Here is a 26,852-nt window from a genome sequence, read left to right as displayed (position 1 = left end):
GGGCCTCAGCAGCAGCAGGTCCCCCCAGGTCCCTGTCCTGTTCCCCCCAACCCCCCTCAGAAGCGGCCGACGCCGCAGCACGCTCCCCGGACACCCCCGGGCAGCATGCGAGGATCGGGGGCAGGTGATTAGGGGGAGATCATGGGCAGGAGGTGGACTGGCGCAGGAGGCGCGCATGGGGGAAGCTGGGTTGGCACTTCCCCCTCCGTCCCACGTGGGGAGCGGAGGGTGCGGGGGGGCTGGATCGCGCGCTTGTTTTGGGCTTCCCCCTCCGTCCCACGTGGGGAGCGGAGGGGGGGGGGCTGGGTTGCGCGCGGGGCTTGGTTTGGGCTTCCCCCTCCGTCCCACGTGGGGATTGGGGGGGGGAGGGATGCGGGGGATTCTGGGTTGCTGGGGGGAACAGGCAGCGCAAATGGCAGGACACTCTGCTTGCCCTGTGCACGCGCGCCGGGACCACAGGATTTGCCGCCATTTTTCTAAACTTTTTTTTAAACCCAATCAGGGAGGGGGATTATTTATTTATTTATTTAAAAAAAAAAAAAAAAAAATTGCCACGAGCAGGGGAATTCATTGAGCTGCAGCACGGGTCGCCAGCTGCCTAAATCCACTCGCAACGGGCGACAGGTTATCATTATTTGTCGAGCACTGTATATATATATATATATATCCTCACACCCTGTGTCCCAACTTTGATATTAATAAAAATTCATTATTTAACTTTTACAATATGGGGCGGCTGTTCTTCTGATCATCCACTTTGCTTTTACTTTTATGGTCTACTATTCAATAGAATGGCATTAAGGGATTATTTGTACCCTGGATAACGTTATCCCCTTATTTACACACCCTCCACATCTGCAGTGGCACCGGAAAAAATGTTGCCCAGGGGCCCGCACATGTCTAGTTACGCCACGGGTCTAACGATTCAGGAATTTCTTAGAACGAAGGGGGAACTGAGCAGATCAGCTGAGTATTGTTGAATTGAATACACATTTAGTGCAAATAAAAGTGTTAGTTTATTAGTTATTGACTGTCGTTTATAATAACTTTTTTTGTCAGCCCCCATGTGCAGCAGAAAGAGAAAGGCCAGCGGCTGCAGAAACGAGATATGTCCGTGGCGTTAGCCTTGAGTCTGTAGCCCTGAGCACATAGAAAATACACAAATCTGGTTTAAAATCCACAGTTCTGCTTCAAATTTGAACATCGTGGGCAAATGAGGCTTCTCTGTGGCTCACCTAAAGTTGCATGAAAAAACATCAAGACCCATATTACTAAGCTGTGCTATCCCATAAGGCACCTTCCAGCAGGAAAAGACACCTTTGGGCTATAAGGTGTTTCAGAGCTGTAAGCTGTCTTATGAAATAGAACAGCGGAATACATATATGAGCCATAGAATCCTAAAATATTTATTTGTTCCGGACAAATTGTGTACATTTGGAGTGATAGAAGATAATAGTATACTTTATAATGTTAAGTTAAAATGTATTGCAAGAATCCACACAAAATACTTGCAAGAATCCACATGAAATACTTTTGTTAAGAGTGTACGGATGCTATTGAACTGTGAAGTTATATATCAAGTTGAATAATATTGTAATCCCTACTTTTGATTCTTATTTGCACATTAATGTAACCTCTGCCACATTAGGGTTTTCTAATATTTGTATTTATGTGTTACATGTGTGCTCAATAACTAGGCAATAAAAAGGTTATTTGAGAAACAAGGACATATCCTTCCAGGAAGCATTAAACAAATCTATGTATTTGTTCTTAGAAGTTCATTTTGCTTGTTAGTACTTTGAGTTAAATATGTCACACAGGGGGAGCTACATGGCCTGTAACAATTGGCAGTAAATATTTCAATAGTGCAGCTGTTTTCACTGTGTATAAATATTAGTCACAGAAAAAAAAATGAAGCACATTTTCTGTATGTTATATATACAACTTACCTTCATATTACACAATAATGTGAAAATGGTTTTATTAATAATTTTAGACATTTCTTGACTCAGGAATTCTTGGAAATAATTTAGAAAAGTGTCTTATCATTTATGTGCTTGCCATTAAAAGTTAGCTCGCCTGACATATTTGTTTAACTTGTACAACAAGTTGATGTGTATGATGTGTTTTAAAAGATGAAACAACTCATGGGGGTGATTAAAAATCCTGACTTACTCAGCCTCGATTCTGGTTCCCTCAAGCCCCACCTTAAATAAACACACTAACAGCAAAAAATGGGACATGAATCCTTAGCGGTACTGCGAAAACTTGGCCCTTTAAATGTAAGAATATGCGTATGAACAAGCATCTAGAAAGTTATATTACAAAGTCTAAATATAGGACAAGTTCGGAACCTTCATAAGTAGCCAATGTGAAAAGGGTAATGATTCATCTGTTAGCCGAGTAATGTGTGGAGTAATGCGGCAGCCACCTCACCTGATGTATACTTCGAATGATGTGTGGAAGGGAAAGGGGGGAAGGAAAAGCTAGCTCCAGTTACTCACGGGTGAGCCTCGGGTTGGCGGAGCCCACTCCTGTGAGCATGAAACTCATTTCCCCCTACTCCGTGTGGGTGAGTGGAACACCGTGACCACACTGGCTACAAAATGTATAAATCAGCCTTCCCTATTCCTCCTGCACTTACTTTGCCTCCCAGAGGCCAGAAAAGGGCACCCTTCTGCCATTATCATCCACTTCCATGCCACTCCTCGGGCGAACAATTTCTGCCACCACACACCTCCTCATGGGGCAGCTGAGTCCTCTTGAATTGCCTAGTATGACCATGCTGCTGCTTCACTCCTCTCTAGTACAGATGGCCACAACTCCCTGTGGCCCACCCTGAGAGGTTGCTGACACACTGCCTTCCTTTGCGCTTCTATGTCCAGTCAGCCTGTCCCACCGGGTGGCCAGCTCACCATCTTCCACTTCCTCCATTCCTTTCGAGGCCGCACAACTGCAGTCTCTTCTATTTTGCTGCCAGCAGCTTTGAACTCGCCCCTCATGTCTTCCTCTTCTTCCGTCCTCAGGATCTGCTGGATCAGCCAAGAAGGGCCCGCCTCTGGTGCCTCCACATGAAGCTCCACTAGACAGTTGGACTCCTTGTGGCCCACGGCCTCCCCACATGCTGAAGCAGCCCTGCTCACCACCGGTGACTTCACTCATTATCTGCAAAGGAAGAAGAGGCCAGACACCAGGTAATTCTGCCCTTTATAACCTTCCCACTCAACCCTTATTAACCCACAAGTGACCTACTTAATGAGAGGTATCCAAAAAAAATACTTGCGTGGCGCGCAGCAACAGAGAACAGGTCTTGGTAATGAAAAATATTTTTATTGAAGCTGTATTCAAAAAACGGCGGAGTGTGCAACACTCCTACGCGTTTTGTGCTTACCGCACTTTATCAAGGAGTCCTTGATAAAGTGCGGTTATGCACGAAAAGCGTAGGAGTGTTGCACCCTCCACTGTTTTTTTTAATGCAGCTTCAATAAAAATATTTTTCATTACCAAGACCTGTTCTCTGTTGCTGTGCGCCATGCAAGTATTTTTTTTGGATACCCCTGGACCCTGAACACGGCTGCACGCTTAAAAAAGAGGAAACTACAGGGGAAATACAGTGAGTACCTACATTTATTTATGGGCCATCCCAATGAGGAGGGGAAGATATTATAACGGCACTCCCAACCTTCAGGGAATTATCGAACCTAACTGAAGATTGGAATACTAATCATCAATTAAAATCCCCATGTATTGTTACCTCTTTTGATGAAAAAGAATATTATTATGGGACCAAGCACTTGAGCACCCACCAATGACCTATATACACTACTTAATGAGAGGATATGACTGACTATGGGATGTGTTGGGGGAGTGTAGGGAACCGAATCCCCTTGTGAGCCTCCCAAAGACCCTCACCTAGAACCAACAACCCACAGGTACTTACTGCCAATTAAATATAACAATAACTATATTTATGGGGAGAGGCCCAGACTGTTATTTAACTCAGATGGTTAGGTGGAGAAAGAACTGTACCAATTTTAATAAAACATACATTTATAATTTTATTGTACTGGACTGAAACACTTAAAAATAACTTGTGTAGTGCACTTCCCCACACTCCCTGGGAGTTATGGCGGCTACGGTGTGTGTGGTGCTTTAACCGTGGCTCACAGGAGGGCCGATCCTCCACTGCTGGGAGCCTGGGGTGTGTATGATCCATCTGGTAACAGCGCCTCCACCTGCACGGGATCCTACTATGTTGGATAACCCCATGACAGATACAAAACAAATAGGTAGCGCTATATCCTAAAGTGTAGGCAGCCTATGATATATCCCTGAACCCCAGTCAGGTTCAAACAGTGCAAAAATTATATATCAATGGCGCTCTGCACTAGTAAAATATAAACATATAATATATAGTAATGGAAATATACAACCAGTAGCGTGGATGTTTCTCCTGGGAATGGATGTTCCACATGTGATGGGAAAACATGTAAGGAAAAAAAAAAATCACAACATAGTGTAATACTGTGAGACATACATATAAACATATAACATAAGACGGACGCTGGGAACAACAAGTGACCAATTACAAACACATTTAATAAAGCATATCATTAAAAATACATAAAATACATAAAATAAAAACTGTTAGGGCACTCCAACTCAGGTGGGGGTACCTGCTTACCAAAAGTAAGAAGGTATCAGGCAGTGGATATATAAGAGTATCCCCTCTATGGATGGCTGCTGCTGCACCGGACTGCTGGGATCACACGTGTGTTGTTAGCCGTGGATAGTGCTTGCTCCCTCTGTTTGTAGCATAAGCCTCTGTGTGCCCTGGACACGGAAGATTCTTCCTGCTCGGCTGTTGAAAGCGCGCCAAACGGAGCTGTAGTGAACGCGGATGGATATCCGCCCGGATTCGGCAGCCAACGGGCATCTGCTAGCAGGTTCCAAGGGGGACAGGATTCACCACCGAGTCTGGAGGACCTCTTAGAAACACCCTACGCGTTTCGAAAGTCTAGCTTTCTTCCTCAGGGGTAAACGTAGTATAAAAAAGTAGTCCCTGTATGTCCCGATATATATAGTCCCGGATTAAAGGTGCAGTACATCAGAATAGACTTGCTCATGCGCAGATGTGTACTTTGGGACTATCAGCGTCTCGAACAAAAACATATATACAAAAACAAACATAAAACATAAAATGACAAGTGATACATATTAAATAATAATAATATATTTACACTGTCTACAATAATGACAATGGAACATGAGAAATATATAGCCTAATCTGAATCATTATTGATATTATCAAACAACAGTTGTGAGCCCTATATAAGAAGTATGTTGAGCAGAATTCATACTAACCTAAACAATAGATTATATATTTGATGAAGCAAAAACAATAATAAAAATATATATATATATACCCTTATAATGGGTGAAGGATGTGATGGTACTGTGTAGGTGTAAACATATATGTTCCCATACATGACAGGACCAATAAAATAATACACACATTGAATAAAATAACAGTTTACTGTATGCATAAGAGTAATAACAACATAACGTCCCCACCAACTAGGCCTCGCACTGCCGTACCTCACAGTGTCTCCAACTCAATATCCACACATGATGGATTATCCCCCAAAGTACTGAAGGCCCATGGGCACCCAACCACACTGGTATTCACAAACAGCAACCCACCCAAATGTGTGAGACAGCTCTGCCCACAATTACCGTGTGTAAAGTTGGTGCACTTGTTGATACCTGCCGGGTACTCCAGCACACAGTAGCGCCACAACGGAAGGATATGATCCATTGATCCAGTGATGGTTGTTGTCAACAATGACGTCAGCCTCCACGTGGGGTGACCTCCCACGTGGATGGCATCACCATTGAAGATAGTCTCTGATCTGTAGAGTGATCTGGTCCCAGACCGCCGGATCGCCAGTTCGCCCGCCGCATCCTGTTTCCCTCAAACTGGTGCTACAGGGGCAGTGTCCCTAACTACTGGGCCTGTACCTGCAGCGACCACAAACTGAGGGGAGTAGGGGCCTATCTGGGACCTAATGGGGTCTCTGGCCTAGTGCAGGGGTCACAGACGCCCTGCACCTACACACCCTACTCCTTCCTCGTCCCAGCTCCGACTGGCGTGCTCCTAGCACGCGCAATGTATCTATTTGTGGAAGCAGGGAATCCTGGCACATTATTGGCTCTGCTGGCCCATGTGATGAAGCAGCCTCATAGCCTTCTGGGGGCTGTAGTCCCCATGGAACCTATGCCTGCTATGGCCGCCTCACGCGCCTACACTGCGCATGCATGCATCTCACGTATGCACGATCGCAGCCAAGATGGCGACGCCCTGCAAGGGGTGATACCGGTAGCCTCTGGCGACCGGGTCACCTGCCGCAACCTCCCCACGCTACCCCCAGCCTCCGCTGCCAGACTCAGCTGCAGCCAGAGGTAGGGGACAGACGGGGGATCAGGGGGGAGCCAGGCTATACTTGATTAAATAGATCAGCCAATATTGACCAAATGGTTCTACAGTATTTTCATTCAGTATGCATGCATTCTTGCATATCTACTTACCCTCGCCTAATGCTGCCCTAGCTATGAATTTATAAGCAAGGAGCACAGAGAGCCAGTTACCTAGTTATCCTACTCCTATTCTGTCGCAACATATTCCAACTGGTTATTTACAGTAAGGCTATATTTTTGTGCTTGCTTGCTGCATTGCAGTTGTTTTAGTTTTCAATAAATATTAGCTGTTTCCAATTACTTTTCCGTATATATTTGTATATGAATGCCCCATATATATAAATCATTTAATTTAGGAAACCATTTTGCACCATATTGAAGATCATATTTATGTACACATTATTGTTTTCTTCACGTTCTACCTTTAAGCTATATTTTTCTCAATTGGTCAGTCAGTCAGTCAGCCACACTTGATATAATACACTCTTTTGCAATTGTATTATGATTGATTGTTACCCTATGAAAAAAATGAAAACTAAATTGATAAAGGAGTATGTTCATGGGCCTCCCTTCCATCCATGTGTTACTGAAAGATGTAATAGTAACTAGTAGTTCTAAGACATACATACATTCAACAAGCCATGCACTATGCCAATGTCAAGTCAAGTTTCCCTGCTAACCTAGATGTTACATTGGTAGCTGCTGGCCTAACAATTCAACCAGCACGAATTCCAATATAAATGTTATGGTGGTTGTGTACATGTGACTGTGCTTAGCCAATGGAATGACGTTGGAAAGGGATTGCTGAGGGGACTGGGGTGGCAGTTTGTTTTGATATGGTGAGGCTGCTGCAGAACACTCTGCAAGGGCCTGACCGATCCATGGAGTGAGGAGACTGGTGGATTTAGCTGGCCAGTACAAATACCGTGACACCTCAGGGAGCACTGCAACAGATTAGAGGAGAAATATCAGGATTTAGCAGCCAGAGGAAAGAAAGAGATCCCCCTGCATTGGAACACAGGTTATGTTTTCAAATTAACTGTAAGAAGCCGCAGCCTAAATCTGTTTGAATCCAGAGCTCCAACGAAAAGTTATTGTACAAATACCATGTCTGATCAACCGGGTATGTGAACTAATATGCAGTAACTGTAAAATATACAGATGCAACAGCCATTATTTTAATAAATCACCCAGTGTATACCTCGGAATACCCATGTGATGGCGTGGGATTACTTCCAACCGTACCGCCTTAAGACGCGAGTGCAGGCGAGTGCATAAAATGGCATTTTAGTGTTCTGGCTTTTAAACATCTGAAATTGACCCAGTAGCACAGTAGCACAGTACTGTACACATTACAATTCATTCATTCCATTGCATATAATTGCACACAATCCATAAAGTTCAAACAAAGCAACCACGATAAAAACGTGTGCCTGAGGCGATTGGGCATGTTCATGCCGCATGGAGTACAGCAGCGCACACGAAAACGGCGCCGTGATGCCTTAAAATAGCGGCCGCTGCATCTGTATAAAGACAGAGGTGTAGAGTTAGTGATTTGTTTTAGTAGGATTGCAGAAATACTGTGTGGTTATGTGGTAGCCCTGTGTTTGTATCCCTGTTCAAAATTATAGATAAAGTAATATAACGTTTGTTATAATTCCTTACAGTTTTATTGTGTCTAATTACTCCTGCTTTCCACTCTGTTTACCACTCAATATAAGAGTTAAACCTCAAGTTACAGGACTCAGGCCCCCACCTCAGTGACAGGTTCTATAGTCTGAGGTAAAGTAAAGAGGAGTTACAGTAACTATTATAACTAGTCTAGGACATACATACAGGGTATATTCAGCATGCCAAGCTCTACTGCCAGTACCATGTGTCAAACTAGCAGCTACTGTAGATGTTAAATTGGTGGATGGCCGGCCTGCAGTGCCAATTACAACATAGATTATGTTATGGTGTTGGTTGAGTGGCACTGGCTGGCACATCAGTTTGGATGCTGCGTTGTTTAGGTTCCAACAAGATGGTAAAAAATAAAATAGGAATACTATAATGTCACATTTGCATGTTTCTGCAATGGTTTGGTGTGGTGGTGTGGACTGAGGCCAAACTGGTCAGTGCCACTAGTACTACTTTTGCTAATTGACATGTAATGGTAATTAACCCCCACCCTCCTCCCCTCTTATGCCTCTTGAATGCTGGGTGTAGGGTATTCATATTTATGAGGAATGAGATGTTGATTCACCTTGATGAAAGGGAGCCTTTCCACACTACCAGGGGCTAGTTAATTCCAGCAGTTGCTTATGATTGCACCAGCTGCACTAAACACTCTGACAGCACACTTGCAGGAGGAAAACTCATCCACTCCACTGCCACCCTTGCAAGAGCTGACCATGTTCCTGTTTTAGCAGCCCAGTATTAAAGAGGAGCAGGGTCGGAAATGAACTACTGTACCACCAATGTACGTCTTCACCATGTCCATAGCACTAGTTGAATTAGAGATGGCTGCTGCTTCTGCGCTAGTGCAAACTACATTTTGATATACTTTGTGTGCACAAACATCCATTTCTTTACATGTTGAGATACCTTTAAAAAGAATAAGCATATGCTGTTCTATTAAGTATTTTAAGTATCTTACATACTGTAAGTCTATTTTAGTGTTTATTATTGTGGTGTCATTGTTATTCTGGGCAGGATTTTACAAACCCCATCGAGATTTTTTTTTAAAGGAAAACGACCTTAAAAGATTATTTTGTGCGTAGTGAATTTAAAATGAAAAATAAGGGGACCTGTGAGGGGTTAACCCGCCAACGCTGGAATCCCTTATAGGTCGAGGCGCTGCACTGCAAGGAGAAAGAGCTCACCCAAGGCTCACAGAGGCAGAGGTTTAGGTCTCCCTCGAGCAACAGGTACTGCAGCACGGGTAGTTGCCACGTAGTTCCCTTAGACAATGGGAAAGTGGGCTACAAACATTTAGTTAAATATAACAGCATGTTCAGTAGAAAATGGTTCATAAAAAGATTTTTTGCTGCTTAAAAAATAGGGTTTATTGGGGAATCTGGAACACACAAGCTAATTCAAGAGGAAATCCAATGTAAAAAATAATATCTGATACATGCTTATTGAAGATGAATTAGTGTTTTAACCTGGGTTTTTGTGGGTTAGCATTTTGACAAAAGACATGGGCATATACGTATTGTAATCACGTGTTATCAGCCTGCATGTGGCAGCACTGGAGTGGAATAATTTCTGCACCTGATCAAAGTAGAATAAAACTATGATAAATCCCCCTTACCCACTTGTTTTCCTGCCTTATTAGCTATTCTGTATCACTCCATAAAACAAGCAAACAAATTACTACATCTGTTAAATGAGCAAAATTGAACATATTTTAGCATTAGTATTCTCTTATACAAAAGCGGCAGCTTTTCCATCTCGCTAGTGATACAATTCCGTGATTGTATTATAGTTCTCCAAACAAATGGTATTGACTTTTGCATCTTGTCAGGAAGTAGAAGGTCATCACAGACGTCAGCTTGTTAGGTTGTGCAAACAAAAGGGACAGACTATGTGTTCTGAATGGAAATACAAGACATTTCCATAGGACACATTTCAGTGCAGCTCAGGAAACATATTCTGAAGTTAGAGACGGCGCAGTAATAGCTTACAGTAATATTTATAATTGTTGTTGTAATTACTGTATGCAATTTGCAAATGTTCAGCGTTATCAAAAATTGTATTGCTCATTAACACCTTGGTTTCAGCCGTCTGCAATAATAATGGGATTGAGTATTCAAAGGATTATTAAAGGGAACAGAAAGATATCAAGAACAATCATTTCACATTCATGGATGGATCTATGTACATGTATAAATGTATATGTATTAGGTACATTTCAACAGAAATATATAATTGAAACAACATATAGTAGAACACAGTCCTAAATGTAGGTAAGTCAAATACAAGTTTGTTGTGGGAAAATAAGTGCTTATTTTATCAATGTAAAATAACAGTTCAAAAAATTGGTCAAACCGGAACACAACTTTAATTCCATAGAGATTTTTGATATGCTCTTAAGACATTTGTTCCTAACAAGGACTTGCACTATATAGTCTGGCCCTACACCAATTTTGAATGTTTCTACCATTCCAGTGCTCTCTTGAAAGAAGACCTTGCATCTCTATTGTATTACTCCTTGGCTCTTTCTACATGCAGTAACAAATCTAAAGATACCCACATTCTAAACTGGAAGCGTCACTATCTTTAGATGATTGCGAAGATATCTGGGAAAAGGCCGCAAAATGTTTTGTCTGTACACTGATAAAAGAAAACTCCTATAATCGTTATATAGATGATATTTGACCAACCAATACATTTCAATACAACCGATAAAAAGACCTGCACCAGTCTGTAGTATATATCAAGTATCTTGCAAACCCACAACTAAATCCAGCAAAAAATATAATGCTAGTGATGCTCCCAATAGGTAAAACAAACAGTCACACTGGGAAGAATTCCCATATATAAAAGTGGATGAAAACACACAAAAATAGGGCACTCTGAGGTTAGCAAAACATAAATCCGCTTTCATAGCATCTGCTAAGTTCTTTCCCATTGGTGGATTTGGTGACATGGAGGTCTCCCATCATGTTTAACAAAGAAGTACTGTATGTCAGCAAGCTGGTGTGCAGGCATGACTGCCTGGTTTTGTGAGGTTCTGTCCCCATTTATATATGCAGATTCTTTCCTTTGTTATCCTGATAAAATTCACTGTGTCCACCACAATGTATCTCAGCTATATTGGAGTATTCTCTGCAGTGCTTGCTCCAATTCACACATTTGGTGGTACTGTCCCAAGATTGTTCCCCTCTGGAATACAATTCACAAGTAAATCTTAGAAACCCTACAGTCCAATATTCATATGGATCCTAGATATGCTCTACTGGGCCTCCCTATACCAAATGGCACAAAATAGAAAATACGTTTTTTTTTTTTACTGTTTACTTTGAACATTTTCATAAATTATAAATTATAAAAAGAAAGAAAAACTGCCGTTTTTTTAGATAATAGTACTGCCTCACTTCATGCTAGTACTTTTTTTCTGCAGGAATTTACCCATACAGACTGTAGCCATTATACCGTGTGATTTTGTGTAGTGTTTCTCACAGTTTTCTTCCCTATTTACTCAAATGTGGAAGTTCTTTTGGTATGTAATTAGGGGGTGGCCCTAGACTTCTTTACCACACCCCTCTGTACAACTATTATTTTATCATTGAATAAATTGATTATAATAGACTACATCACTTCTACCAGGCCTATCTGAGTGCATTCATGAGGGAATCTTTTGTGTGTTTGTCTTACTATCCTCTTGTCCCTTTTTGCACCAGAGATGACCTCTGATTATTTTCACATTATTCTATTGTACTGCAGCTGATGCGGGAGTTTCCCCCCCCTCTTCCCCTTTTCCCCTTGTTTTTTAGTGCCTTTTTATTGGTTAGTTATTTTATTCTGTCTATAAATATGTTAATAACGTTTGATATGTGCCTTGATAAAGTGCTCTGGGAAGCATGAAACGTTGGTGGGGCTACACTTTGCCCTTTTTTGTCTTTTATGACCAATAAATAATATTTTAATGGGAAACGCACTTTCCTCTTTATTTTATATTGGACACTTTTTGTAGTGCTCTGCCATTTTTTCCTTTTCTGTATTCACATCCAACTGGAAATTGTTAGTTGAAGAGAGAGCAGGAAATTGACGGAATGTCATAAATTTCACTGGGCCGTTTTGATTTGGGAATCCAAAGTACAATTTGGAGTGGCGGATAATGTGTGTTCAATTTCCACCCATCGTTTGGGATTTACTTTTGCGTGCCAATCAATAATAGTTGAAAAATTTGCAGCTGCTAGATAGAAGTTGAAATTAGGAAGGGCCAAACCACCTTTTACAATCGGTCTCTGTAAAATAGACATGGAGGTTCTTGATTTATTTCCGAACCATATGAATGTATTTATTTTTGATTAGTAAATATTCAACTTCTTTGAGGAATAGAAACAGGAAGGGCCTGAAAAAGGTATAGTAATCTCAGAAGTATATTCATCTTAGTTGTGGTAATTCTACCCAGCCGGGAAATCTCCAATTTCTCCCATGAATCTTTTAGAAGTCTCTTAAACAAGGTGGGGTAATTTTCTGTGTAAAGGTTAGCAGGATCTTTAGTAATACAGTATGTATACCCAAGTATTTTAAGGAACAATCTTTTCAGCGGTAAGAAAAAGATGATTTAAGGATTGTCTCTGTATTCTGATGTATTTTTATAGCAAAAGCTTCTTATTTTGTAGAGATAATTTACAAATCTAATATTGTACTTAAGGTATTTCAATACAGTATTTTTGTAAATTTGGTAAATAAATCAAATAATTTGTTAACGTTTTAAAAGATGTCATCTGCAAATGAGCTCAACTTATATTTAGTTTGTCCCAATATAATTCCTGAAATATCTAGATTTTCCCTTATTTCTATAGCTAGACGTTCAATAGCCAATGCAAATATCAAGGGGGAATGAGGGCATTCCTAGTGAGTACTATTTGATAGGGGGTAAAGGCTCTATGAGGAAGCCTGCTGCATTAAACCTTGTTTTAGGTATACTATATGTAACGGGTATTCCCTGTGAATACAGATGCTACTACCTGCTGTGTATACCTGTGTGGCTCTCAGGAGCCTAAGCCTCCGCTCGGGGAGCCTGTGGTACATACATATAACACAATCTCGTGGTGCAACGCCTCCACCTGCGATGGCTCCCGCCAGAGGAGGAGTGGTTCCTCGCAGGACAAATATATATATATATCACTCCACATACCACATGTAAAATAACCAATGACTTTACTGTAGCAATACTTATTCATATATCAATAGGTGTCCCTCTCTAGAGGAGACACTAACTACTGCGTCTCGCAGGACGCTCCCACCTACACTGGGTGATCCCACCCCGTGTCCAGTAACACCACACAATATGTCCCGCACCCTTAAAGGGAGATGATATGTGTGACTGCGCAGCCACTAGTCCCGTATGAATATAATATATGTAGGATCGTTGGTGCACTTGGTGATGGTTACCTACCGAGCACTCCAGTGCCCGGGCCTGCCAAGGAGCTCACAAAGGATCCGAAGGCTGATAACTACAGGAACTACCGTCCGGGGTGATCCCACCCGGGTGGCTGCTGCAGCGGCAGCGGAGGTCTGAGCCCAAACCTCTAGATGGACGCGCGGCATCCGCTGTGTCCCTAACTGACTCTGGGTAGTAAGGGGCAGGGTCCCTAACCTGGGCCTGTCACTACAACACTCAATACTACTGGTGACTCAGGGCTATCTGGGGCCTAGGGGGCTGCTGGCCTAGTGCAGGGAGTCACTGACTCCTGCACCCTACCTCCTTCCCCTAGCTGCTCCTGAATCCGACTAACGTGCTCCAAAACCCCGCGAAATGTATCTATCCCTGAGCAGGGAGATACTACAGCCCTATTGGCTCCCTGGCGCAACGTGGGGTCCTCTAAGGCCCATGGGATCTGTAGTCCCTGCTTAGAGCCCTTGCTTCATTGGTGGCGTTCTCGCGCGCTTGTACTGCGCATGTGCGAGCTAACCAGAGCCTCCCGTCACCTCGGCAGTCTGCGCATGCACAACGCAACTGCAATGATGGCGCCCTGCACCGAGAGCCGCCGGAAGCTCCGCAATGCGACCGCGGCCCTAGCAACAGGCCGCGCGCGTCCCCGGCAACCGGCCGCATACCAAGGAGGAGCGGCTGCTGTGAGTACCCGGAGGGGGGTGCGCACGGAAAGGGAGACCTGGCTACATATACAAGGCAGATATCGCCCCCAAAAAACTTTCATTGAATCCAAAGACCCTTAAAGTTTTTAACATATATTTCCCATTTAATCTGTCAAAAGCTTTCTCTGCATCTAAGAAAGGATTACCATGGGAAACTTTAGTGAACATAATCAATAAGGTTGAGATTTATCCTGGTATTATCTGCTGCTTGTTTCATAGCCATAAATCCCATCTGGTTGGATGAATCAAAAAAGAAAGAACTTCTCCTGATCTAGCTGCCAGAATCTTGGCGTATAATTTTGTATCTGTATTAAATAAATATATTGGTCTATAGTTTGAGAAAATAGTATGAGCTTTTCCTTCTTTAGGGAGAGTGATTATGATTGCTTGTAACATTTCTGAAGGGAGTTTTGTAAGAGACATACATTTATTAAACATAGAAAGAAGATGAGGGGCTAATAAATCTGTAAATATCTTGTAATATTTGTTAGAAAAACTGTATGGGCCAGGCGATTTATTGAGTTAAAGTTCTTTTATATCTAGTGTTGCATTTTCTTGTGTTATTGGAGCCCCACATTTTATTTGGCCGTTTCTCCAACTTTTCGAATAGGGATATAAGTAAAAAAAAGGTATCTATAAGGTCTGATCTTGTAGTGGTCTCATTTTTATTGGTGACTTTCTCAGTGGTTGATAGATTATACAATTTAGAATAGTTATCTTTAAAAAATGTGTTCATAGTACATGAATTATAAATCAATTCCTTTTTTGGTTTCTAATAGAAGTTGATGTATTGTTGTTTAATGTCTTTCTAAGATGATTTGCTGGCAGTTTATCTTCTTTATTACTTTTGGTATAGAATTGTTGTTTTGTCCATTTTTAGTAATTTTCTATTTTTTCTAAATGTAAAGTTGATTTTTGATAGATGTTACCTTATTTGTTAGTTCTTTCGAAATGGTAGTTTGATTTAATGTTTCAAGTTTGTTTAGTTCTTTTTGGAGTAAGAATATGCGTTTCTATTATATTATGCTGGGCACACAGTATGGGATTGCTGATTCTTCAAAAAATCTGGAAACTTTCTACATGAGACAAGTCACCTCCAGAATATAGCATATTTTGTTTCTCTTGTGAAGTTTTGTTGGTTTTAGAGGCTCTGGTGTGCTCAACAAAATTTCCCCAAACAATTGTTATTCTTCTAGACAGGCTACACCCTTCTTTTTTTTTTATTCTGAATCAATACTATAGATCCCAATCTTGTCTCTCCAGGCTAGTCTACAGAAGGAGATTTGGGGCAAGACAAAAATAACTGACAAGCCATTTAAAAAACAAATATTTCATGTCCTGTGTTAGTCTTCTAGTCCACTATTACCACAGGCTTTAGCAGTCAATCAATAGTACCAGCTATCAGAGTACTTTAGATCAAGTGACTTACAGTAGTTAAGAGGTTTCTACTGTGGGGATTATTCTATAGTCCTTAGCAGACTTTCACCACACACATTCAAGTCAGTTGGAGTTTAGACTGCAGAAAAAGCCCCTAAAAGTTAGTAGTGTAACACCGTTGTATTAAGTCAAACTGTTTAGTTTGTACATCAATTTTCTGCTCTACTTTTTGTAGCCCATAGTAATCAAATGCTGCAAGCATGTCTACTTACTGCATTGCAAGACATTGCACTTCGCATATATAAATCTCTCTAACTAAATAACATTCAAAATGCAATACTTTTGCACTACAGAATATGTATGAAAAAGATAACAGTGGGTGATATTTTCCTTTGTACATTTCATTATTTTTAAATACATGTCTCTGGGCCATCATCTATTTTTAGATAAAATCCCTTAATCCTAACAGTGACACTTAAGATAATTGTGTGAGGACTTCTATTCCCATTGGTAAATATATAATTTCTGCTGCTTTATCTTTGTCTGTTTTCTTTAGGCATTCCTATTTATGCACACTGCCTCATTCACTCTGTCATTCCATTATTTTTTTATCCACATGCTAACACACTAATCTTTGTGTGAAGCAAGCTAAAGTAGTTTGTTCTAATGTATATTCATGAGCTGATCTGTTCTTGTGGAGGTTTTCATTTATTTAATTGATATTACATTCATATAGCTTAACAAATAATTTTCTGTGATAAATGAAATTGTTCCCTCTGTATATGGAAGATATTCCAGTTAATTGTAAGTGGCAACATGAACATGTAAATAGCTCCTCTTCTGAGACATGACAGTGGCTTATACTGTATATTGATTATAGCAGCTCAAAGTCACACGCCAGATTCTGTGAGCTTTATAGTCTTCATCCTAAAATCCAGTTTTGGAAGGTTGAAAACACCAACCTTCTAACAAAGACCTCGCACCAGGCAGTACGTAACCTCAAACATCTGCACTGGACCTGTCTTTAGCAGTAATAAATAATGTATGAAAACCTCCTATTATACCAGTAATACTGGTGCAGGGATTTTTCAAACTACCAATATAGAACATTTTGGAGTCGGTAACAGCCCAGTAATAGGTATCCATGGACCTACTGTAATATACAATGTTATTATTTATATCTATTGCTGGGTCTAGAGGCTGTATATGTAGAAGGACCTAGAGAAAACGTTTAGGAATTGCAACAATTTTCATACACAGTCCCCTTATTTCAGGGGCTCAAATGTAATTGGACAAATGAACACAATCATAAATAAAATGTTCATTTGTAATACTTTGTCGAGAATCCTTTGCAGGCAATGACTGCTTGAAGTCTGGAACACATGGACATCACCAAACACGGTGTTTCCTCCTTTGTGATGCTTTGCCAGGCCTTTACTGCAGCTGTCTTCAGTCGTTGTTTGTTCGTGGGTCTTTCTGCCTTAAGTTTTCACTTCAGCAAGTGAAATGTATGCTCAATCGGGTTGAGATCAGGTGATTGACTCGGCCATTGCAGAATATTCCACTTCTTTGCCTTAAAAAAACTCCTGGGTTGCTTTCGCAGTATGTTTTGGGTCATTGTCCATCTGTAAAGTGAAGCGCCATCCAATCAACTTCACTAAATTTGGCTGAATCTGAGCAGACAATATATCCCTATACACTTCAGAATTCATCCGGCTGCTTCTGTCTTCTGTCACATCATCAATAAACACTAGTGACCCAGTGCCATTGTAAGCCATGCATGCCCATGCCATCACACTGCCTCCACTGTGTTTTACAGATGATGTGGTATGCTTCGGATCTTGAGCCGTTCCAAGCCTTCTCCATACTTTTTTCTTCCCATCATTCTGGTATAGGTTGATCTTAGTTTCATCTGTCCAAAGAATGCTGTTCTAGAACTGGGCTGGCTTATTTAGATATTGTTTGGGAAGTCTAATCTGGCCTTTCTATTCTTGAGGCTTATGAATGGTTTGCACCTTGTGGTGAACCCTATGTATTTGCTCTCGTGAAGTCTTCTCTTTATGGTAGACTTGGATAATGATATGCCTACTTCTTGGAGAGTGTTCTTCACTTGGCTGGATGTTGTGAAATGGTTTTTCTTTACCATGGAAAGGACCCTACGATCATCCACCACTGTTGTCTTCTGTGGACGTCCAGGCCTTTTTGTGTTGCAGAGCTCACCAGTGCGTTCTTTATTTCTCAGAATGTACCAAACTGTTGATTTGGCCACTCCTAATGTTCCTGCTATCTCTCTGATGGATTATCTTTTTTTTGCAGCCTCAGGATGAACTGTTTCACTTGCATTGAGAGCTCCTTTGACTGCATGTTGTGGGTTCACAGCAACAGCTTCCAAATGCGAATGTCACACCTGGAATCAACTCCAGACCTTTTACCTGCTTAATTGATGATGAAATAACAAAGGAATAGCCCACACCTGCCCATGATAAGCTTTTGAGTCAATTGTCCAATTACTTTTGGTCCCTTGAAAAAGAGGGGGCTACATATTAAAGAGATGTAATTCCTAAACCCTTTCTCCAATTTGGATGTGAATACCCTCAAATTAAAGCCTGTAGACTGCACTTTAAGCCCATATACATTATTTAACTGTAACTTGAATTAATTTTGGTACACAGCCGAAATAACAAAACTTGTATCAGTGTCCAATTATTTCAGGACATAACTGTATACTGTATATACACAATACAATTGTACATTATGTATGTAAATTAATGGCGCTATACAAATAAAGACATACAATACAATACAATGAACATCAGATTTGATACAACATAGATCAAAGTTTAGATTTTTTTTAAATCTAAATATGGGGATTTACCAGCATGTTAGAACCAAGGGGCCCAAATCACTGAGAATTGTGAGATGGAGCCATTTAAATAGGCAGATAATTTTTCCATATATACTATGTGCCAGATTTTGCTGATTATTTGGCGTAAAGATTGAGGGGCAGATTGTTTCCAATTCTTGGCGATAGTGCACCTAGTGGCATTTAAAATTTTGGAAATACTTTTGGCTTCTTTTTTGTTTTGGTTGGCCATTGGTTTGCCTAGCAATATATATAGTGGATCATGGGGAAAAACACTTCCCTCCATAATGGTTGGATTTTAGGGCATGACCAGAACATGTGCAGAATATTCCGCATTTCACCACAATTGGGCTGCCCTATAGTATTTGTGTAAATTCGGGAGAGCTAGACCTCCTTCTGATTTAGATTTATAGAGAATGTCTTTGCAATTCTGGGGCATCTATTTTGCCATATACATTTCAATATTTTCTTTTGTACATTAATTAGATATTTCTGGCAGATTTTAACTGGGAAAGTTTGAAAAAGATAGAGGAGTCTAGGGATACTATTTATTTTAATAGTTGCTATCCCACCAAACCAGGAGATTATATGTGGGTTCAAGGTGGCCAGATCTTTTGTTATTTGATTAAAAAATGGTTTAAAATTTGCAGTGTATAATGTAAAGTAATCTTGAGTTATTTGGACACCTAAATATTTAATATGGTTCGGATTCCATTTAAAATCAAAGTTAAGTTGGAGTAATTTTACCATTTCTTTAGGGAGATTTATACTAAGGGCCAAGAATTTAGTATTTTTAATTTTATATCTCGAGAGGGAACTAAATTCCGATAGCGTATGAAAAAGATTAGGGAGTGAGATGAGGTTTGAAAAGCGTCAATAGTATATCATCTGCAAAAAGAGCTATCTTGAATTCCTCTTTTTCGACAAAAATACCAGAAATGTTGGAATTCATTCTTATCCAACAAGCTAATGGTTCTATGGCCAAGGAAAACAGCACAGGAGATAATGAGAAACCCTGTCTGGTTCCGTTTAATATTGGGAATGGGTCCCCCACCCGGCACCTGTGTTGCGGCCAAGTCCTCAGAGGAAGCACCCCATTCCGGCACCACCACAGGAGACAACGCGGGGCAGTGGGGCCAACGGAGGGTCTCCCCACCCAACGAAGTGGAGGATCCGATCAACCAGCCAATATGCGGGGGGAGAAACGGGCCTGTGAGTACACTGTCAGGGGATGCACCTCTCTCCTTACCGGCACTGCTGCGACCGAACCCGGGGCTAAGATGGCTGCTCCGTCTCCCCACATCTTACGCGCCCAGCCAGAGCTGTTAAGAGGACTGTGTGTTACTGGTAAGGGGGATGAGGGGATCAGGTACTCTGTTGCACCCATCGCTAATCTTTGGAGGCAATTTTGTCAGGTGAATGCTGGTCTCTCCACACCTCCACTGCCCTTCTCCTGTAGGATGGTCATTCCCTCAATATCTCCACTTCACAGGCCTGCGGCGGCCATCTTGTAGCCTCGCGGGCCAGGCCTGAATTTTCCGCTTCCCAGCTTCACCTCCTGTATTTGATCCCAGATCTCGCTGCGCTCCATGGGTGTCTCCAGTAATCTGTTCGCCCACACCGGTGCCACCTTCTCCAGGGGATATACACTTCGGACACTGCACTAAGCGACTCGGACCCAGATTCGGAGCAGCTCCACGGACCCAGTGGCCATTTTATATTGCTTTCAAGACAGGGGCACAAATGGGACCCCCAGCCCCAGGTAAAATCAGTTTACCCCTTTTAAATAGCTACTGTCAGCTCTGTGAGGGGGCTCCCTGGTTAGCGCTGCTTGTATTTATGTAGTCTTTTATTTTTCTATTAAATTCTCCCGTTTTTGTGCTGTCAGACAGCGTGAGTCAGCGGGGGCAAGTTGGTATGCGACTTCACTGCTCAGTGTCTCAGCCACGCCCCCAGTGTGGGTCTTTTTAAGATCTTACTCCTGATTCTCGGCTTTATGAATTTCCAAATAAATTTTGAGATCAGTGCCTGCATAGAGCGAATATCCTTCAGTACAATTGGTACTGGTAAGGTTTGAAACAAGTTTAGAATCCGGGGGAGCAGGTTCATTTTGATACAGTAAATCCTGCCAATCCACAAGATACCGTGTCATGGAACAGGTATACCCCTGTCCGCACTTCTGTTTCATCCCCTCCTTTTTCTTGTAGCCCTGCTTGTCAGCCTTCTTAATGCCAGCTGTATGTGTTTGGTTCTGCACACAAACATAGTGCTTGTGTGGTAAATGCAGTGCCATTTCCCCTCTCCCAGCAGCTTGCTGTATTAAAGATGCAACATTATTGCTACATGTTGTAGCTCCCCCAGACACTCCTGTGAGTTGCCATAGCAGCCCCAGCTTTTCCCTCAAATGGGCTAGTCTGCTTTCTCCCCCTCTGCTCTGCACACAGATGGTCTGTCCCCAGACTTTCTTACTACCCAGCATACATTGCCTTTTCCTTTTCCACCATTCCTCTGGACTCGTGAGTACCTTGCTGTAACCCCTGTAATGGTGCTGCAGGATTATCTTTTCACCTCCCTTTACTACTAAGCACACACAGAGATTTAGACCTACACCTCTACACAAGAAACTGTTTTTCCCTGCTTTCTCCAAAATAAAGTAAGAAAAGAAACAGACCTTGTCGTGCTTGGAAAAGAGGGCGAGTTGACACTATCTGAGCTAAGTCATCACCACGTGACCCTCTGGCTTCCAGAATATACCGTATGTTGACCACATCCTAATATCTCCCTTCAGACTCCGTTGAAGATTGGGATGATTCAAATGTCTATAATGATTATATCGCATAATGTTAATGTCCTCAATAGTCCGGGCAAGCGACACTTAGCCCTGACAGACTACTAGAGGAAAAAAGCAGACATTGTCCTTCTTCTGGAGGCACACTTCAGTAATTCAAGTTACCCGAAATTCATTGATAAACACTTTCGGCAGTGCTATCTCTCCTCGGCCAATGTTAACAGAGGTGTAGTGATTATACTTAATAATTGGCTCCCCCTAGTGACAGAGCAGGTTAAAAAAGATAAATAGGGAAGGTTTTTAATCCTGGTGGGCAAGATCCAGGGCCAGTATCTAACGGTGGCTAATGTGTATTCCTCCTGGGAGCACGACTCAACAGTCTTTACAGTACATCTTTTTTTTAACATACTGAACAAAATAGCAAAAGGTTATATGGTATTAGCAGGGGACTTCAATATGGTACTAGATCCGGAGTTGGATAAATCAGCCCAACCTAAGAAGACAAAGAGTCTCTGCTTAAAGGTTTACGGGACAATCACTTATCAGATATTTGGAGAGAGATGCACCCCATGGTTAAAGGTTTCACATTCTTTTCCCATCCACACAATAGCTACAGCAGAATAGATTACTTCTTTGTTTTTAGTAGACTGGTCTTGAAGATCTCTGATACCAGGATCCATGAGATTTCATGGTCAGATCATGCATCAATAGAACTACTGTGCACCCAAATTAACCTGACAGGCCAGGAGCTAACTGGAAGTTAAATGACTCAATTTTAAAAATCCCAGAGTTATTTCAAACTCTCAACTCTGAAATAGATAATTTCTTAAGAATAAATGGGGGGAGAGTGGGGTCCCAATTGACTCTTTGGGAAGCCCATAAGGAAACACTCCTGGGTACCCTAATCAACATTGCGGCAGGGAGGAAAAAGAAGAGAGAAGCAAAAATTGTCCAATTACAGGAAACATTATGGGATCTCTCTCCCCTCCTTAAATACACTGGAAGAGCTGACATCTTGAAAGAACTTAAAGATGTTAGAATAGAGCTAAACATGATTCTTACCTCCCAGGATGAGAACTCCCTCAGTTGGTTAAAGAGCACGTTTTTCAAAAAAGCAAACAAACCAGACACCATGCTAGCAAACAAAATTAGAAATAGACATGCCAATTATAAGATTCAGGCAATGCCTAAAGACAGGAGATGTCGAATCCAAATTAATTGTAGAAGAATTAAAAAAATTCTAGAGGATCTATATAACGGAAAGAAGGTCACTCACAATGTTAATATGAATCAAGCCCTGAAGGAGTCTTAAAAACCCCCACCTTCCAAAATTTAGTGGAGAGGAGAGAGAAGAGCAACAAAAGGATATCACTATAGAAGAGGTTCTGCAGGTAATAAAAACTTTGAAACCCTCTAAAGCCCCAGACCCAGACGGCTTTTCAAATCTTTATTACAAAAAATTTGCCAAACTTCTTGCCTCTTCTTTGGTACGTATGAACAACGCAGTGCTGGCGGGTGCTTCATTCTCCTTAATCTTTAAGCAAGGGAAAGACACAACAAATTGTAAGAGCTACAGACCAATCATGCTGATCAACTCGGATGTTAAAATATACTCAAATTATTGACTAACAGACATGTCATATCCTGCCTAGACTGATTCACCCGGATCAGGTAGGATTTCTTAAAGATAGGCAGGTGGCAGATAATACCTGACATATTATTGATTTGATTGAAGTAGCCAATACTAAAAAGATACAGGGTATGGCCTTATGTCTGGAAGCCGAAAGAACCTTTGACAGGATCTATTGGCCTCATTTGGTTTTGGGAGTAGAATCTTAAAAGCAATCACATCACTGTACTCTTATCTGGCCGCAAAAGTAACACATCAGGGACTCCCATCAGATCTCTTCCAAATTAAAAGTGCTACTAGACAGGGTTGCCCACTTTCGCTCCTGTTATTTTCCCTATGCATGGCACCGCTAGCAGCACAGATCAGGAAGAGCCCTGATAAATTCGGAACCAAACACTGAAACACACAAAGTAGCTCTATATGCAGACGATGCCATGCTGGTGATGTTGAGGCCCCTCACCTCGCTGTCTAATCTATTTAATATATTAGGTAGGTTTTACAGAATCTCATCTAATCGAGGGCATTAAATATTACTTTTCCCAGGGAGGTGGAAAAATTATCCATCAATTTCAACCTCAATTGGCAATCCTCGTCTATTAAGTACCTGGGAACATCACAAATAACTACAAGACATTGTATAGAGCGAACTATCCCATAGGACCACACAGGAGCCACCTTGGACTGTGAAGATTATTAGCATTCTTCCTGATCCAGAAGACCTTCAAAACAGATGGGGGGAGAGGGGAAGCAGGGGAGCGGGGTAAGGAAGACCAAACAGAGGGAAAGAGTGGGGTAACATTGAAACTCTGACCGATTCAAATATGGTCAGACTTGACCTAGACTCGACTGCCCTTGGTTGGAAAAGGTCCACAGGACTCTGTCGGGGAAGAGTCCAGGGCTCTGAGTTTTGACGGTACACAGAGTCCCAAGGGTCTTGATTGGTGTCATGGATAAAGCCCATTGCATCAAGGAACTGGAGCATGAGAACAGCCCGGGCAGAGCAGCCTCCGCACTTAACCTAGCAAAATAATGATAACAAATTATATTAACAAAACAGCAAACAAACACTTTCTGTACCAGGTGATGTCCCATCAAGGTAACCGTTCGTCACCTAAGATAACCTATGATGTTTTTGTAAATTATGTCTACATACCAGACCTATCCCCTCTCCTGAATTGTTAGTCTCATTAACTGGATTGACTGGCTTAGGGGAGATAGCATCTAAATCTCAGCGACTCTATATGAGTAGATGGAATGGTGAATTGATGAGTTGTTAAATCGATGGATTTATAAAATTATGTAAGATCTTATAAACGGACCACACCGATCTAATGCCTAATCAATCCCAAGCAGTGCCTTGATAAACAAATACTGATATTATAATACATCATAATGTAGTGCTAATTTCGGCTAACTGACTGTTATGTGTGAAACCCCAAACCTATTAACAATATAGCCAGCGACACGTATCCCAAACCTTTCTTTACCTCCTCACCTCTCCCTCCAGGGTTCTCCCTCCTACCCGTAGTTTATTTACATATTTTTTTTAAGGATTTGACATCTACGGGAAACCCTGGGCCTCGTTCCCGTAATAAGCCTGACTCGGAGTCTGGGAAGCCTCCTTGCCCCCACGGCTCGCCTCGTCCCTTCTCGCTTTAGTCCAACTTACTCTGACCCTCTAGACCGCATGCCCCACACCCCGTCCAAGACCACATCCTACAATTACTCCTAGCAACTCTGCCCTCTGGATTCCTGCATCCTTACTTCCTGCTTCGAGTCTTAGTTCCTCTGTCGGCCTTTGATCTTGTCCTATAGGCCAGACCTTAGTAATTTAAGAATACATTGTAGCTTCTGAGTTACAGTACACTGACTGAAGGATTGATTGAAACTTAAATGCAACCATTTATTGAACCCTGGAAAGCAGAATCTTTGCTGATCTATTACGGGAGAAAGAATTGATCAGCCGCTTAAGTAATTTGTTTTCATTAAAGGTAATCAAAGGCTGCATACAGTATATTAAAACAAACAAAGTTTTTTTTTATAGTGCTTTATAGATTGTCTCTTTAAAACTATAATTTTGTTGAAAATGACAAAAATTACCAATGAAGGTTTTTCTGACACACAATTTTAGGTAATTCATCTTCACCCTTCCAACTTGTATATATTGTGAGGACATAACATCATTTATGATGCAATTAAAAGGAGAAGCACATAAGTAAATGAGTAATAGTATTGAGAGACATGGAAATTACAGTCACTGAACCATACACAAATGCTCCCGCAAACCATAATTTAAACCCCTAATATCGCCCTCTACCGCTGTATCATTCCGTCAAAGCAGACATCTCCAATTAATTTCCATGACCTCATCCATAATTATGGCATGTAATTTTCAATGCAATAATAATTGCATAGTGAAAACAGAAGAAACACCAGCAGCAATCTATTCCCAGCCACAGTTAAAAACGTAAACTGCAAGACATCAAGCATACAGTGCATCAGCCAACTGCAGCGTAGCCAGAGAAACAAGCAACAGAAATAGAACACCAGGATGGCAGTGCGTGGGAGAGGCAGAAACCACATTGTGAGCAAAAGCTTCCAGTGATATTTTAGAGCTGACATAGATGACAGATATTTTCTTCTATATACTATTCTTTTTTTGGAAGGAGAACATACATGTAGGAAAAAAAACTGGCAACTAAAATATTCATTTTTATATGCATAATGTATTTTATTCTTTACATAACTGATAACCTGAGACTGTTACTTAAGTTGTCTAGTTTGTTGAAGCCTATGAGCTTTTGAGTGGTAGACTTTCATAAATAGTTCTGCTGTGTAATGTTGTACCCATACCATGGGATATTGTTTGTATTTAGTATGGTTTAATATACAGTACACAGATAGAGGATGAGACACGCACTCAGTCACATCGGTAACAGGGGTGGGGTACTTAGCTGCCGGTGCGCTGGTTCTGGGGAGCTCCTGAAGTCCCAATATGATCCAGTATACAATCATCAAGGAGGTTTAATGTGCCTTATAGACCAACGTTTTGGCAGTCTAGTGCTGCCTTTCTCTAGGTGATGAGAAAGGCAGCACTACACTGCCGAAACGTTGGTCTATATGGCACATTAAACCTCCTTGATGATTAAGACCGTGTGCCTGTTTCTTCATTGTATACTTAATATACAGTACAGCATGCACATAATCAATATAAAACAAAAATAAGGTTCTCATCCCACTGTTGACACAGTAAATAAATATATTATAGGAAAACATTCAAGTTCTCTTTATGCTTGTTCTACTCATGATTTGGTTCTCAGTGGAAATGGAGGCAACAAGTTTCAAGAGTTAATTGCTGTTGATTGAACTCTTTGGATGTCCTTATAATGTCCACTGTACTTCATAAGTGCTAATAACCCCTGTGATGTCACGTGCACAGAACACCATGACTGTTTTGATTGTTTCTAGAGGGGATCATGTGCACAGTTCTCAGGGAGATGTGGATGAATCAGGCTAGATTTTTCTCTTTGTTTCCGGGAAGCTGTAACCGGAAGTGACACAGACAGACGTCCAGTCACAGTGCAATGGAAGTGGTGAGATCGCGACTCACCTACTTCCAGGAATTCTCAGTTTCACTTTGTTTTCTATTCCTAAAAGAGTGGCCGTTTTGTAAGTGCGCACTCCGGAGGGGTTTTATTTTTGTTATAAAGTATATTTGATTTTATACTGTCTCCACGATCATATGTCGCTTTATCTCAAGATCACCAATTCCCACGCGATAACGGATACATCTTTGCCACTGATTGTGATAGGATTATTTTTAACGCGAGTAGAAACTTTGGAGGACTACATTTTCTGTACTGCTGAACCATCGCAATACTACACTATTGTGTCCTTTTTGT

The 26,852-nt window shown here is 41.4% G+C and overlaps 1 protein-coding gene across 3 annotated transcripts in view; it reads left to right on the top strand.

Moving 5' to 3' along the window:
* Positions 1–26,852, top strand: part of HDAC9 (histone deacetylase 9) — an 869,204-nt gene that overhangs the window by 474,805 nt on the left and 367,547 nt on the right. For all 3 annotated transcript variants that reach the window (XM_075587185.1, XM_075587187.1, XM_075587186.1), the window contains exon 4: positions 3,027–3,194. In XM_075587185.1, the coding sequence (XP_075443300.1) occupies positions 3,027–3,194 (168 nt within the window). The remainder of the gene's footprint in view (positions 1–3,026; positions 3,195–26,852) is intronic.

The sequence above is a fragment of the Ascaphus truei genome, chromosome 2, assembly GCF_040206685.1.
Source record: "Ascaphus truei isolate aAscTru1 chromosome 2, aAscTru1.hap1, whole genome shotgun sequence".
Taxonomy (NCBI): domain Eukaryota; kingdom Metazoa; phylum Chordata; class Amphibia; order Anura; family Ascaphidae; genus Ascaphus; species Ascaphus truei.
The sequence above is the reverse complement of the archived record's forward strand: the minus strand, read 5'-3'. Positions and strand labels throughout refer to the sequence as shown.